General features: G+C 53.8%; 1 protein-coding gene across 1 annotated transcript; it reads left to right on the top strand.

Moving 5' to 3' along the window:
• The first annotated feature begins 949 nt into the window (after positions 1-949).
• On the top strand, positions 950-13,312 carry nfia (nuclear factor I/A). Its single transcript, XM_077716915.1, has 12 exons — positions 950-1,871; positions 3,420-3,767; positions 3,850-4,030; positions 8,582-8,647; positions 8,751-8,825; positions 10,343-10,466; positions 10,549-10,679; positions 10,748-10,795; positions 10,879-11,081; positions 11,191-11,365; positions 11,444-11,535; positions 12,776-13,312. Exons 1-12 carry the CDS (start codon positions 1,845-1,847, stop codon positions 12,788-12,790), a joined length of 1,485 nt encoding a protein of 494 aa, XP_077573041.1. The 5' UTR covers positions 950-1,844; the 3' UTR covers positions 12,791-13,312.
• Positions 13,313-14,807: the final 1,495 nt, after the last annotated feature.

The following is a 14,807-nucleotide window of genomic DNA, read 5'->3' as shown; positions in this document are numbered from 1 at the left end:
TTGTTTGTCGTAAAGTGGCAAGTCCCGATCCCCCACCTTAGGGTGACCTTATTTTCGGTTGGAGCCGCGGCGTTGGCGCGGCTCCAGCCCGTCGGCGCCTCCTCCTCCGCGGGAGCCCCAGAAAAAGCGGCTTTTGGGCCCAACGCGTGCCAACTTCTCGGTCTCCATGGCGACGTCACTACCACTTCTTTTTTGGATACATTGCCACCCGACACGTTGCTCCGACAAATTGACCTCACTCTGGATTTTAGAATCATTTTAAACTTTGTTTTTTTTGTAAAATAATTCCTAAATCAGACGATAGCAAGAAAGAAAGTCCCCTTTTCTTTGTTTTGAATCGAGTTGATGGTGAAAGAAATGCATTTTCTCAAATCATTCTTAGCTCATCATCATGGATTCAATTGACGAGATCATTTTTTGGTGGATATTAGGATGAAAAACACTCCCTTTTAAGCAAACAATATATCAATATTCAAATAATGAAGATTTTTTTGTTAAAGAACCCAAAAGAGGGAGTCTTGATTGAAATGGATAGTATTTTATTTTCAAAACGAATTAAGTTCCGTCTACTCCCCCCACTTGCTTGAAAAGTGTATTGCCTTTCAAAATGGATTGGACGTCTGTCACCGTCCGAAACGCCCACTTTTTGGAGGTGAGCTGAGGAAGGAGGCATAGGCCGTGACGTCACGCCACCACGTGACTGTAAACAGGAAGTGAGCGAGAAAGCAGGTGGCTTTCCAAGAACAATTTCTTCCTTTAAACGCGTCGACAACAACAACAACAACAACAACAAAAATAATCAACGTCGGCGACGTGACATCCACTTGGACCGAAAACGTGAAAAAAAAGGCTCAAAGTGGCGACCCGGCCCGGCTTGACCCGAGTTGCACTTTTGTGGCGAACGTCAACGCGCACACACACACACACACGCGCGCGCATGTGCGTGCGCGGGCACACTCGTTCGTTCGTTGGTTCGCTCGCTCGCTCACTCGCGTTCACGCGTCCGCATGAGATCGATAAACCGAGTGAGTGCGCACGCGCGCGTGTGTGTGTGGGATGAGTCGGGCTGTTGTGCGCGGAGGCTTCAGTCAGCTCAGCTCGTCCGGTACCGAACGAACGAAAGAACAAACGAGGGAGGAGGCGAGAGAGTCAGGCCAAACGGACGGACGGACGGACGTTCCGGCCGCCCGGAAGACGCCGGAAGACGCCGGAAGACGCCGACTAAGCCAAGTCCGAGCGGGAAACCAAGAGGAAGCCCCACAGGGGGGGAAACCCGCCCGGGAGGGAGCGACTCACTCGGGTTGGAAAGTTCCAGTTCCGTAGCTACTGTCTGCTTTCCGTTCTCGGCGACGGCGAAGACATGCGGCTTCGGGACCTCGCGCTTCCGACGCTCTGGTCTCGCCGTCGCCTTTGCCACCAGGACCGAGACCAGGACCGGGACCAGGACCGGAACCAGGAGGAACAGGAACAGGATCAGGAACAGGATCAACAGTACCAGCAACAGCTGGAGCAGCATCAGCACGAAGACAAGTACAACCACCGGGCTTCCCCGTCCCCGCACTTTGGACTCTCGGGACATGACACTCGGACGGCGACGCCGGCGGCGGCGGACCTGTAACGGCTCCGCCCAGCCCCCCCTGTCCTCGTCTTCCTTTTCGTCTCCTCCCGAGGCGGCCGGCGGCCGGGGACGCTCGCCGCCGCCGCCGCCGGGAAATGTGAGCTCACACTAGAACCACAATCACAACCAGAACCAGAACCAGAGGAGCCAAAAACCGAGCGCCTATTCGTCACCGTCACTCACGGACACACGCGAGGCTGCGCACGCACGGCCAAGACAGACAGCCATGTACTCGCCGCTTTGTCTCACGCAGGTACGTGAACGCACGCACACACGCACGCACACACGCACAACTTCTGCCGACCGAGGAGCCAACTCCGACAAAGTTGACGCGCACGGGAGTCGAAACGGTGGACTTTGGGGGGGACGGACGGACGTCAAATGGATCGAGAAAAAAATATACTTTTATACAATTTCGTCTTCTCTCTTTTTGCGATCATTTTATATAGTCCATCATCATTTTAATGATATCACTTCCGAGAAATGCTTTTTTAAACATTTTTTAATACCAAATCCAACATCTCGTGTTTACAAAATAATGATGATAAAGCAAGCGGATTATTGGCCTCATCGTTTCCAAGAGTTTTGATGAAAATAGCAAGCGTTTCAATTCAGTCTAATCTCATTTCATCACGCCAGGATTTGGACTCATTTTAATATATTTATAGATCATATACATACAGCCATATTTAGTTAGCCAATTAAAAAAACGACTGAGTTCCTATTTAGACTTGATGCAAATTAAACCCAAATGAAAATCATTTGCATATTTTGGGATGTGGACGGAAACAATGTCAGGAAAAAGAAAACATCAAAATTGTTGTAATTATTATTACTGACTATTTTCTTTTCTTGACATTATTGATGGCTGTTGATTGGCAATAATAAAAAACACACTGCGTGTGTGTGTGTGTGTGTGTGTGTGTAGGCGAGATCAATCAATATAAAATAAAAACTCTGAGGGTCTAGCAACAAAACAAAAAACAAAGGAACTTGTTTTTTTTATTGTATTTGCTCAATTTGCATTTGAGTTTGTGTGTGTGTGTTGTCGGTGAAGGTCCAAATTGTCCAAATGACTCAATCTGCAATCTTTTCATTCTTCCAATATATTTTGGCATAAAAATCAACATTTTAGCAGGAATATGACATTGTTTTTTTTTTCTTCCGAATTTTTGGGTCAAAATTGATCAATAAAATAGAGCAACAAACTGGAACCCGGAATGTCCCAAAATGTACAGGATGTGGCCCAAAAATCTGATGTGATCCAAAATGATTGGCCTCTTCTCCATCCATAGGGATTGGACGTCTTTGTTTGTCTCTTAAAAAGCAAAGAAGTGGTGTCCTCTTTGTTTTTGGCCTTTGGAAGGCGTCAAAATCCGGCACCCCTTGAAAATGGCATCAAAAACAGCTGCCGGTCGGGGAGTTAATGACGGGGAACCCCCCCCCCCCCCACTCCCTCCACCACCCCCAACCCACATAACGCACGCATTAAAGAAGCTAACCGTGTTAGCATCAGAGAGCCAGCTGCGCACCCCATTTTGGGCACGGCCCCCCCCCCCATCTGAACGCACACACTTGAGCGGCGATCCTCGATACGACACAACGACACATTGTTCCATGTTGGCGGCGTTCCAAGCAGACGCTCTTTGCTCTTCCAAATCCCGATCGTGTGTGGAAGCCGTCACCGCCGCCGCCACCTCAAGTGACATTCCGACATTCCCGCTCTCTCTTCAAGCTCTCTTGTTTTTTAGACAAAAAGCAAAAGTAAACTTTTGCATCCATCTTTGTTTTTCCATTCCAGGACGAGTTCCACCCGTTCATCGAGGCGCTGCTGCCGCAGGTGCGGGCCTTTGCCTACGCCTGGTTCAACCTGCAGGCGCGCAAGAGGAAGTACTTCAAGAAGCACGAGAAGCGCATGTCCAAGGAGGAGGAGCGGGCGGCCAAGGACGAGCTGCTGGGCGAGAAGGCCGAGGTCAAGCAGAAGTGGGCCTCGCGCCTGCTGGCCAAGCTGCGCAAGGACATCCGCCCCGAGTTCCGCGAGGACTTTGTGCTCTCCGTCACCGGCAAGAAGGCGCCCTGCTGCGTCCTCTCCAACCCCGACCAGAAGGGAAAGATGAGGCGCATCGATTGTCTCCGACAGGCCGATAAGGTCGCTAGTGGGGTTCGCCGCCTTTTTACGGGAAGGAAAAAAGCCAAAAACTCCCCCCCCCCCCCCCTCCCCACTCTGTCAGGTCTGGAGACTGGACCTGGTCATGGTCATCCTCTTCAAGGGCGTCCCGCTGGAGAGCACGGACGGCGAGCGACTGGTCAAGTCGCCCCGCTGCGCCAACCCGGGACTCTGCGTCCAGCCGCGCCACATCGGCGTCTCCGTCAAAGAGCTGGACCTCTACCTGGCCTACTTTGTCCCCGCCGGTAAGTCTCGCCGTCGTCCCGGCCCGTCCGTGTAGACGGGTCCGGATCGAAAAGGCCAAAGTCACTTGAGGAAAATGCAACTGGTGATTTGACCGGGGGGGTAGGGTCGAAGGCCAGCCCGGGCCCAGGTGGCGCGCGTTCAATTCCGTGGCAGTCGGTGTTTGGGGCGGCGTAAAGTGGCGGCGACTCTGTAGGACAAAGAAATGTCCGTCCCGCTGACAGACGGGGTTTTCCGCGCAAGGACGGCGGGGGTCAATGCGGGCTTCCCGCTAATGAAATTGGGTTCGCTCTCGCCGCCGCCGCCACCGCCACTGCCGTCCGTCCTTCCGTCCCTCCGTCCATTAGACGGATGGACTGAGCGCAGCTGCTGAGTCAGCAACACGCAGGTAGGTAGGACAGGTCCTCCTTCCTCCCCCTTCCTCCTCCTCCTCCTCCTCCTTCTTGTAATGGTCCGCAGAGCAATTCATTTGGCCCCGCCCTCCTCCTCCAACGCCGCCTTGGGCCTTCTTTGGTCATGTCCATTATTGAAATGCCCTCGACGACACCAGGCGTCCAATCCGGCACATTTGTGGCTGCGATTTGGGCTGCGCCGGCGGGGCCCATCTGTTGATCCCATGGATGGCGCGGTCTTTAGGACCGCCTCCCTCCGGGACACCCCGAGGGAGACGGCCGCTGACGGACAAGCGCCCCCCCCCCCCTCTCGAAAACCCCTGTCCGGCCCGCCAGAAGAACAATTTAGGAAGTGACAGTCTGTAAACATGATGCATGGTGGGGCGTTTGCTGACTTCAGCAAGTGTCGTTGTCGCCAGCGCCGTCGCCGCGTCCCAGCTCACCTCCGCTTCCTCGTAGAGGACGGACGGACGGACGGACAGTGGGAGTGAGAGGGTGGTTCCGACTTTGTTTTGCCGTCCGTGCATCCACTTGGCGTTGGGGGTGGCATCTGGCTAGGGGCCACGCCACGCCACGCCACGTCAAGTCTTCTCACACCACAATAGAATGACGGCGAATACTGGAGTAGGCCCACGGACGTCGGGATGGGACGCCCGTTGCCCTTCGCGGCAGCGGAAGGGGAAGAAAAAGCGCATGAGCCCATTTGCCCCGCTACCAATTGTGCTTTATTGTTGTTGTGCACGGCTCAAAGTTGATTGGACGAGGATCGGAGGAGTGGCTTTCATTTGTGTGTGTGTGTGTGTTTGTGCTATTCATAATTTAGATGCAGCCCTCCTCACACTGCTCTCTCTCTCTCTCTCTCTCTCTCTCTCGATCGATTCTTTTAATTGTTGGGAAGATGCTAACGGCTAAAGCAGATGTCACATGTGCGTGTCTCTGTGTGATGGGGTTTGAGTTTGGGTGGGATTTGAAAGGAGGAGGATTTGGAGATGGCCTTGTGTGTCTTTTGGCTTGACTTTTTTATCTCTCCTTGCCTGAGTTTTTTTGGGGTTTGTGTGCATGGGTGCGTTTTTTTTGTATGTGCTTGGTGTGTTCATGTGTTCGATTTTGCCGTTGCACGTGCTTTTTGTTTAAATTTGTGTTTTTTTTGTGTGAGTGCATCTGCTTGGCGGGGGAGACTTTTTGCACGGCAAAAAAAAAAACGGAAAAAAAGGCCAGGCTCCGCCCAGTGCTCCTAGATATCTGTTATACACGAACGAGATGCGGCCAAAAAGACGTTAAGATGATAAATGTTTTTTGTGTGTGTGTGCACTTTTGATTTTTGGGGTGTTTTGCAGCAGTGATTTGTGCCTACCTTTAGTTTGCGTTTAGTTTGCGTTTAGTCTGGCGGATGGCGTGCGTCAAACCTTTCTGTGTGATTATTGCATGTGATGCTCGCCTGCTTGTGCGCAACGTCAGTCACGCCCACTGGTATTCGGGACTAAACCTTGTGGAAAAAAGTCACGGTGGGCTTGGGGGGGGAGGGGCTCAGACAGAGGTGAGAGGCGGGTCAACCCGGGCGGGCCAACGCTTGGCTTAGCCCTGTTTTCATAGATCCATTTGGTGGGTTTGCGTGCGGCCAATTTGCTGGCGGACACGGGACCGCCGTCCACCCGCTTTAGCGGGGGGGGGGACGCTGTTGACGGACGTCCCAGTGATCGCTACGTGGGAATCTGATTGGAGGATAAGGGACGCCCCCCCCCCTATCCCGCTCGCGGGTGCCCTTGACTAATGAGCGGCGACACGGCCACTAAATCGGATCGGAGCGTGGCCCGGGATGAACTTTGACCGGCACACTCTGTTTATTGTCCACTTCCTGTCCATCCTCGGGCGTCTACAGGTCACTTCCTGTTGATTTTGGGCCATTTCTGGTTCATGACCTTTTCATGGGTCACTTTTGGAACACGTCGTGTTGATATTTGTGCTCATTTCCTTGTGATTCTGAAAATGACGTCCTGTTGATTTGGGGCCATTTGTGGGTCACTGACATTTTCCCCCAATGACCCGCGACGGACGGCCAGCTCCCAAAGCTTCCTGTCGGTCGCTCCTTAATCCCATCCAATCCTATCCTGTCCTATGCTAGACCCCCCCATCACCCCCCCCCCCCCCAAGCAGACGTAAATCTCCTCCAAGTTGAAATCCCGCCGCCATAATTGGCTTTGAGGATGAGGCGCCTCATCCCCGCTAAGGTGTTTAGGGGCCACAAGGAGACGCACGCACATGCGCGCGCTGGCTGGTTGGCTAATTGCAACGGCGCGTTGTCAAAGATGATCTCTCTACGTTTTTATTTAAACAGGAAAAGACCCTTTAATTGAAATTTATTTCGGTATTACTGTACCAGCAAGTATAGAAAGCCCCCACTTTGGTGGTCCCGCGTGTTTGCCTTGTTAGCATCGTCACTTAGCGCCTGCTAATGACCCTGAAAAACACAATAACAAACGCCTGCTTTTCGTCTGCATATTTCATGCCGACAGATGAACAAATTACATATTTATGCATTAGACTGATGCAGCGGGGTCCGGGGGGTGGGGGGGGGGGGCGTATGCAGGTAGCGGGGTCCCTCCCATCTGTACGGCGCCCGCCAGCCGGTGAACTCGCCATCGCACGACAACCGCAAAGCCAGCAGGCTAACGCAGTCAACGTAAACAACAAAATGTACAGGAAGTGACACAGAAACGCCCCATCATCAACAGGAAGTGACACAGAAATGCCCCATCATCTACAGGAAGTGACTCGATGATGGCAACCATGAAATGCATTTGACGGAAAATTCCAAAGGTTGAAAGGTTCCCGCATGGGACACTTCCCAAGCCGCCATCTTAAGTGTGGGGCCACCATTTTGAAGGTGGCTTCTGGGGAGGAGGTTCATTTCTCTTGATTGATTGATTGATTGATTAGTTGAAGGTTTGGGAGGTTAATGAGGAGACTTTTGGTGGAGGACTTTGAGACTTTTCTCTGCCACTTCCTGCCTATTTGGGGGCAGCGGGTGGCCATAGATTTCCTCCTTTGTCCAAACGGACGCTAGGCGTATCTCTGTCGTCCTTTTTCGTCGTCAAAGTCTGGAAGAGGCCCAAACGCTGTCGCCCCCTGTCGCCCGCCCTCGCCCGCCGTCGCCCGCCCTCGCCCGCCCTCGCCCGCTGTGGTTGCCGCGCTCGAGTGGCCTAAAACAAAAAAGCATCCTTGTCACCGTGACAACCCAAGGGGGCGGGGTGGATGAGAGGCGGTCGGGGGCCACTTTCACACGCTCCCCCTCCCCCCCTGGTTCATTAAATATGCTAATGAGGCGTGGGAGCGGAGCAGAGCATAGCGGAGCGCCCCATCTGCCCCCGCCGCCCGCCATTTGTCAAGCGGTTGTCCGTTGACTTTGGTTTTACAAGAGTAAGATTTGCTTTACAAAAGTAAGATTTGCTTTGTCAAATGGACACCACAAATCAGCCAATCTTTCCATTGATTTTTGACTAAAGAATCCTCAACTTTCACCTTAATGAACAGGAAATGGCCCAAAGTCGACAGGAAGTGGCCCACAGGTGACCCGCAGGTGACCCCTAAACCATCCAGACGGAGTCCACCAAAATCGACAGGAAGCGGACTGAAAAGCAAAAGGAAGCAGCCAAGAAACTGGAAATGGCCCAAAGTCATAGGAAAATCAACAGGAAATGATGCAAAATGTACAGGAAGTGATTGGCTCTTTTTGTTGTGCCTTCTACACATGCTGGACATTTTTCTAGTGCGTCTTTGTGCGTGTGTGTGTGAGGTCAGCGTGTTGTTTGTCAGCACCATGACACGCCATAAAACATTTTTTCTTCCTCTTGGTCATATTTCTCCCTTCCGATCGATGTGCCGCCGCCGCCGCTAAATCAGCCCGGCGGAACGCACGCCGGACGGACTCGGGGGCCGCGAGGGTCGGCGGCCGAAGGGAGGCGCCTCGGCCCCCGATCGGACGTCTCCCGGTCAAAAAAGCCAAAAAAAAAAATGAAGGCAAAGTTGATACAAGTCGCATTCATTTTAATTGTAGAAAAAAAACAGGGGCCCTTTCAATGTAACAGTGTTTTGCGCTTTTTGGATGAGCGGCTAACGCTCTTTGACGCTCTTTAACGCTCTTTGGCGCTGGTTTTCTTGCAGAAGGCGGCCCGTCGGAAAGCCCCGAGCACCCCGGCGACGGCGACGTCAAGGAGCAGGCCGAGAACGGTGAGTGACAAAAGCCAGCCCGCCTTGGTCATCGAAATTAGGGTGTCCGACGACCTCCCCAAAAAAAAAAAGCCTAAACGTCTTTTGTGTGTGTGTGTTGCAGGTCATTTGGCTTTCCAGGACAGTTTTGTCACGCCGGGGGTGTTCACCGTTTCGGAACTCGTACGAGTTTCCCAAAGTGAGTAAACGCACACACACTGGATGGATGGATGGATGGATGGATGGATGGAGGAGGAAGGGAGGGTGGGAGGAATGGTGGGAGGGAGAGGGCGGGGCTTGCAGTCTGCTGACAGGCACTTTCCGGCATGGGCCATCGACAGGCTGCCATAGATCTTTTTCTCTCTCAATCTGAATGTGAGTGGTCCCTCCCTCCCTCTCTCCCTCTCTCCCTCTCTCTCTCGTTCTCTCACTCAAGTGCCAGTGTGCACTTTTTAAAGGTCGTCGTCCTCACGCAAAGCCCTCCCCCCTCCGCCGCAATCCCGCCCCCCCTTCCGCCTCGCTCACTCCATTCCCTTCACCGATTGGCCGGGCCGGAGGATGCGGAGACGCGCACAGAGGTCCGCCATCCCGGGACGGCCCGCCGTCAAAGTCACCCTCGCCGTGTCGTCGTTAGGACGGAAGTGACCTCGGAGGAAGCGAAAGAAGTGACCCAAAAAAAAAAAAAAAACAGAAAGTGATTCGGCCAGAAATAAAGAGGAAGTGACATGAACATTCCCCAAATGATGAGGAAATGAAGAGGAAGTGAGTCGCTAGCCATAGAAAGTGAGCAAAATTGATAGCAAGTCTCCTGAAAATGCCACCAATCAACCCCCCCAAAAATTGAAAGTGACATTTTGTTTCCACTTTTGGGCCATTTCAGATGTAAATATCAAGTACTATTTACTTTGGTGGGCGGCACAAGACCAGGCGCTTTCACGCGTCATTTGCAATCGGTCAATTCCTTTTTTTTTTTTTGGGTTGAGGTCGATGGAACGGCCAGAGTGGAGTCCCACGCGCCATCAGGTGACCTTGTCGTCGGGCGGCCATTACGCCGCTGGTTGGCAGGACGGCGGAATGCGGGAATGCGTGTGTGCGTGCGGATCGATATTCTATTAAAGCGGCACACGAGGGGGCGGGGTCAGCGCCGTAGTGTACTTAGTGTAATTGGCGACTTGACGGAACGTGCGCCGCCGCCGCCGCCGCCGTGCCTCGTCTTCATCGTCGTGCCCGCGGCGGCCACTTCCTCTTCCTCGTCCCGTTACATTCCTTCACTTCCTCTGGTCTTTTTGGTCGCTAGCGGCAAATGAGCCAATTGCCGGCCTCAGGACCGGCTTTTCATTTCTCGGGCCATCTTTTCTTTCTGGAGACCCGGGTGGGTTACCGAGCCAGGGTTGTTGACGGAGGGCGGGCCTCTGGCGGACCCGCCCGAGAGGCGAGACGGGCCGCAAAAGTGCGCCGGCGGCGTGATGGATGGACGTTGCTGATGTGTGCGGAAAAGGCTGGTGTAGCCAGCAGGTCTTGTCGGGCGGGACTCCTCCTTCTCCTCCTTCTCCTCCTTTCACATCGCGCCATCCCGCTTTCTGTCAATAAAGCCGTGGGGGTGTTGTCTTTCGCCTTTGCCTTTTTAACCCTTTAGCGCCGAGCCTTATTCCCCACGTGGATTTGGGGCGTCTCCACGCGTCTCCCCCCCCTGATTTCCGTTTCCACCTTTTGCAGCTCCCATCGCCGCCGGCACGGGTCCCAACTTCTCGCTGGCCGACTTGGACAGCTCGTCCTACTACGGCATGAGCCCCGGCGCCATGAGGAGGCCCCTGCCCGGCACCTCCTCCTCCTCCTCCAGGTAGGCGACCGCCCGCCCCCACCGCGGGCGGGCCACCCGAAGGGGGCGCGAGCCCTCACCTGGCTCTCATTGGTCCGGGCAGCTCGGCCAAGCGCATCAAGTGCATGGAGGAAGACGGCGACAGCCCGAGCGAAGACTCCTATTACCCCACGGTGGCGGGACGCTCGCCAGGCGGCGGCGGTGGCGGCGGCGGGAGCTGGCACGACGAGCCGGGTAAGACCACCAATCTTTATCTTGAAGGCCGACTCGGGTGTTGATCTCGTCTGTTTTGGGAAACGCAGGATATAAGCTACGCGGCTCGCTAGCCAGCTCTTTCATCTCCCGGCAAGGTAAAGGTGGACCACCTGCGCTATTTTTTTTTTGGGAGCGTCGCCGTGTTTTGATCCGTCCGCTCTGTCCCTCCCTCCCCCAGCCGGCCCACACGTGGCGGCGGCGGCGGCGGCCACGGCGACGCCGTCGGGCCTGCACTTTTCTTCGTCGCCCATCCTGCAGCAGCCGGCGGCGTCGTACTTTTCGCACGCGGCCATCCGCTACCACCCGCAGGACCCCCTGAAGGACTTTGTGCAGCTGGTGTGCCCCGACTCGGCCCAGGCCGCACAGGTGGGCTTCCTCCACGTACGTGAGGCTGCTCCTTATTTTATGACGGCAAATCGGGGCTCCCCTTTTTTTTTTTTGGTTTATCCCCAATGACGAAAAAAGATTGTATTTTTTTTTTCCCCATCAGGCCAACGGCGGCTCCCAGGGAAAAGTACACAATCCCTTCTTGTCGGCGCCCATGTTGCCGCCACCCCCGCCCCCGCCCATGGCGCGGCCCGTCCCGCTTCCCGTGGACGCCAAGCCGTCCCCCGGCGCCGCCGCCTCCTCCTCTTCCGGCGGCGCCGACTCGCCGTCCTCTCCCAGTAAGTCGCAAAATGGGCATTTTTTTTTGCTTTTCTGGCCCAAATGTAACATTTGTCCGTTTTGCCCACTTTCCTCAGCGTACTCGGCCCCGCCCACCAGCACGTCGGCTCAGCGATTCGTCAGCGTGGGGCCGCGAGAGCCCGCCTTCAACCTCCCGCAGCAGCCGCAGGTAGGAGGGAGCGGGCTCTGCTGTCTTGATTGACAGGGGTGGGCGGGATTCCACGTTTTGTATGGGTTTAGTTCTGGCCCGCCCACTGGCAAAAAATGAGGGATTGTGCCAAAAGGGAGCAAATCCAGTGGCAGGTCCAAAAGGATGGTGGCGGGCCAGGCCATGGGCATGGTTGAAGTCAATGAATGGAAGGGCTTTCCAGATCAGACCGGTGGGTGGGCACTCCACGTTTCCCCAATGGAGTTGCTGGTGTTTGTCATGTAGCTTTCACGCGCTTGCACCTGCGTTAGCATGCCAGCACAAGTTTCAGCTCCTCCTCCACGTTGTCATCGTGACTTATTAGCGTCCTGGTCTTCACCCTCCTGACAAGGCGACCACAACCACCCCACACACACACACACACACACACACACAGACATAGACGTGTGTGTGTGTGTTTTCAAGAGAGTCTGCAGTGCAGCGCGAGGAGGAAGAAAAGTCCCGACGTCAGCAAGTTGTATTGATTAAAAACTAACCTTCCACTCTTCTTCTTCTCCTCTGTCACTACACACTCACACGCGCACACACACACACACACACACACACACACACACACACAGTCAATCACTAGCGGACAAAGCCGCAACACACACACACACACACGTACACACTACAAACTTTTCCTTTCACTTTTCTTCAGAATGCATTTTCTAAATGATGCGTAGTGTGTGTGTGATGGATGTAAAGAAAAAAGGGGGCGTCGGGGACGAGGGCGCCTTGCGGATGGCGGTCACGTAATTCCCTCCCTCCCTCCTTCGCTCCCGGGCCGGTCTGGTCTGGTCGCCCCTAGCAACCAGACCACAAAGTTAGCGAGACGCAAACAACTTCTCCAAATTGCACGAATGGATGTTTACAGAGAAAGAGTTTTGTCTGCCGGCCATTTTGGGTCAGGGTCCTTGGACGAACGACTGTCCTGAAGGGAACTTAAATGTTGCATTACGGTTAGGGTTAGGTCACTTCCTGTTGATCATGGGGCACGACTTCCAGGTCAATTTTATGACCATTTCCAATTTGGATTAGTCTTCCTTTTTTGGGGCCAGAAATCACGGAGATTTGGAGCGAATGTGCCGGGAAATGAATGTGGCTGATATTTTGGCACAATTGGCGACTTTTGTTTTTTTTTCTCCCATTTTAGAAGAAATAATTCTTTTGTTGCATCAAGTGATGTGTATTTGAATTCCTATATTTTCTTTTGTTTCAGTGGTACCTGGGCTAAGGACGGTGAAAGCTCCTCCCCCGGATGCCCCGCCCTCCCGCACTCAACTCCGCCCACCAGCGTCCTCCACGGCCCGGAGAGAACCTTCCCTCCTTCCGGGGGCGGGGCCGGATGGACGAGAGCTCCTTCGTGGGTGGCTCTGGCCGAGCGCTCTAGACTCCGCCCCCTCCTTTTCCTCCCCCTTGGCGGCAGTGGGAAATATGCAAATATGAAATATGGCATATTCCAACGGGACGCGTAGAATTACGGAAATGGGAGAGCGGGAAAACGTGCAATGTTTGGAAGCTCCCAGCTGCTCTTTTTTGAACTTTTTTGAAATTTTTTTTGCTCCGCCCCCCCCCACACCCGGGAAGTCCGCCGGCACCAAGGGACTCTAAAACAGGACGTGCAAAGACAATGAGGGACATTGTTGTTATCATCATTATTATTATTATTGTTATTATTACGCTTGGGAATTAGCGGCACGGATCCCTTTAAGAGACGCGCTGGTTGGCTAAAGCGCCGCATCTTTCCCCCCCCCCCCCCCCCCCCCCCCGGCTTTTTTGCACGCAGTCAACCCTGGCCGGCCGACGCCCCTTCGCCCCACGGTCCCGCCCACGCGTCCCAAATTCAAATGAATGGTGTCGACACGTGAAATTGAATTGGTCAAACGCCGACGGCCAAAGAGATCGCCATTATGGCTATTATTGAGCTAAATGCCTGAAATGGACCGCTTTTAGAACAAACAAAAAAAATCCTCGTTAAGACGTTGAATTTATTCAGTTCAAATGTTTAGAATTTAGAATAACGTCAACTCACCACGTTAGCTTTGTTGGTTTGTGAAGGCTAGCTTGCGAAGTTAGCATTAGCTCACCACGTTAGCCTGGAGTTCAGCTGGGGAAATCGGAGAAGTTGCTATAAAAGGCCAAACGGACGCAACTGGGCGGCGAGCACAGAGGGCCGGCCGGCCGGCCGGCAGATACATATTCCAAATATGGGAACGTCGCCATGGCGAGGGCTGACCGCGTTTTAAAAGCCGTTGATTTTTCTTCTACCCGTCGTATTTTTAAAACCACCTTTTTGTGTTTGCCGTCTTTTCTGGCGCTTTGTTTGCCAGATGGTCACCAAGGGGCGTGGCCTCCAAGAGGCCCGGCCGACGCCCAGGTTGAGTATCGGGGGGGGCGTGGCCCCCAGCCACCTGTACATACGGACATACGTATAGTAGCTAGCTCGCCAGTATCGGATAGGAAAAGAGCCGCATGTCGTAGTGTTAGTGATGATGTAGTTAGTCACGTGACAAAGGCCGCTCCCTTTTCTAGCTAAGCTCCGCCCCAGCCACCGCTTGACTCCTCCCCCTCAGCAGCGCTGACGAATCCTCCTCAAAATGTGAACGTTTACTCCTAGCGAAACGATGTCGCCGACAATCACCGGTTGAAAAGATGGAAGAGAGATGGCAGAGTGCCACGGCGCCCCCGTTTGTCGCTTTGCTTTCTCCCGGCCAGCGAGCCAGCGTCTCGTTTGCGTCTTACCGTCCAACTCGTTCCGCGAGAAGGTTCCTTATGCAAAAAGAAAAACTTGCACTTCCTTTTCGACCAAAGTTAGCACGCGACCGGCATCGCCCCCTAGCGGCCGGTCCCTAAAAAAAGAAGAAGACGGTCTCGCCAAGCTGAGCCACCGTGGTCCGTCGCCGGTTTGGCACTTTGACGCTTCGTGGCCTCAAAAATCTGTTTACACTTGCCGTGGCGTTTAGCGTCTTCCTTCCGCTGCCCGAAAACGGGCCTAAAAAAAAAAAGATTTGGTTTGTCATTGAAATGAGTTGTAGAGAAATGGTTAGCTTGCGAACTTAGCGCCCAGTTCCGAGATGAGCATCTTTGGTTTTCCCAAGTTAGCAGCGTGGACTCTTTGTCATTGACTTCCAAATGTGCCGTCTCCTAAACGAGGCTCGCTAGCCTCCGGAGTTAGCATCACGTACTCGGGAAGTTAGCATCGACGGCGGTTAACGTCGCTATCGTCTTCCGCTGGGTGTTTTAGTGTTGTT

This window comes from Stigmatopora nigra, chromosome 5 (assembly GCF_051989575.1).
Source record: "Stigmatopora nigra isolate UIUO_SnigA chromosome 5, RoL_Snig_1.1, whole genome shotgun sequence".
In the NCBI taxonomy this organism is placed as follows: domain Eukaryota; kingdom Metazoa; phylum Chordata; class Actinopteri; order Syngnathiformes; family Syngnathidae; genus Stigmatopora; species Stigmatopora nigra.
The sequence above is the reverse complement of the archived record's forward strand: the minus strand, read 5'-3'. Positions and strand labels throughout refer to the sequence as shown.

What these genes read in the sequence shown, in the direction of transcription:
- nfia (XM_077716915.1), top strand. Translation starts at nt 1,845, where the DNA reads ATGTACTCGCCGCTTTGTCTCACGCAG. An exon ending in GGCCTACTTTGTCCCCGCCG is followed by an intron (nt 4,031 to 8,581) that starts GTAAGTCTCGCC and finishes GTTTTCTTGCAG; the next exon opens with AAGGCGGCCCGTCGGAAAGC. An exon ending in GAGCTGGCACGACGAGCCGG is followed by an intron (nt 10,680 to 10,747) that starts GTAAGACCACCA and finishes TGGGAAACGCAG; the next exon opens with GATATAAGCTACGCGGCTCG.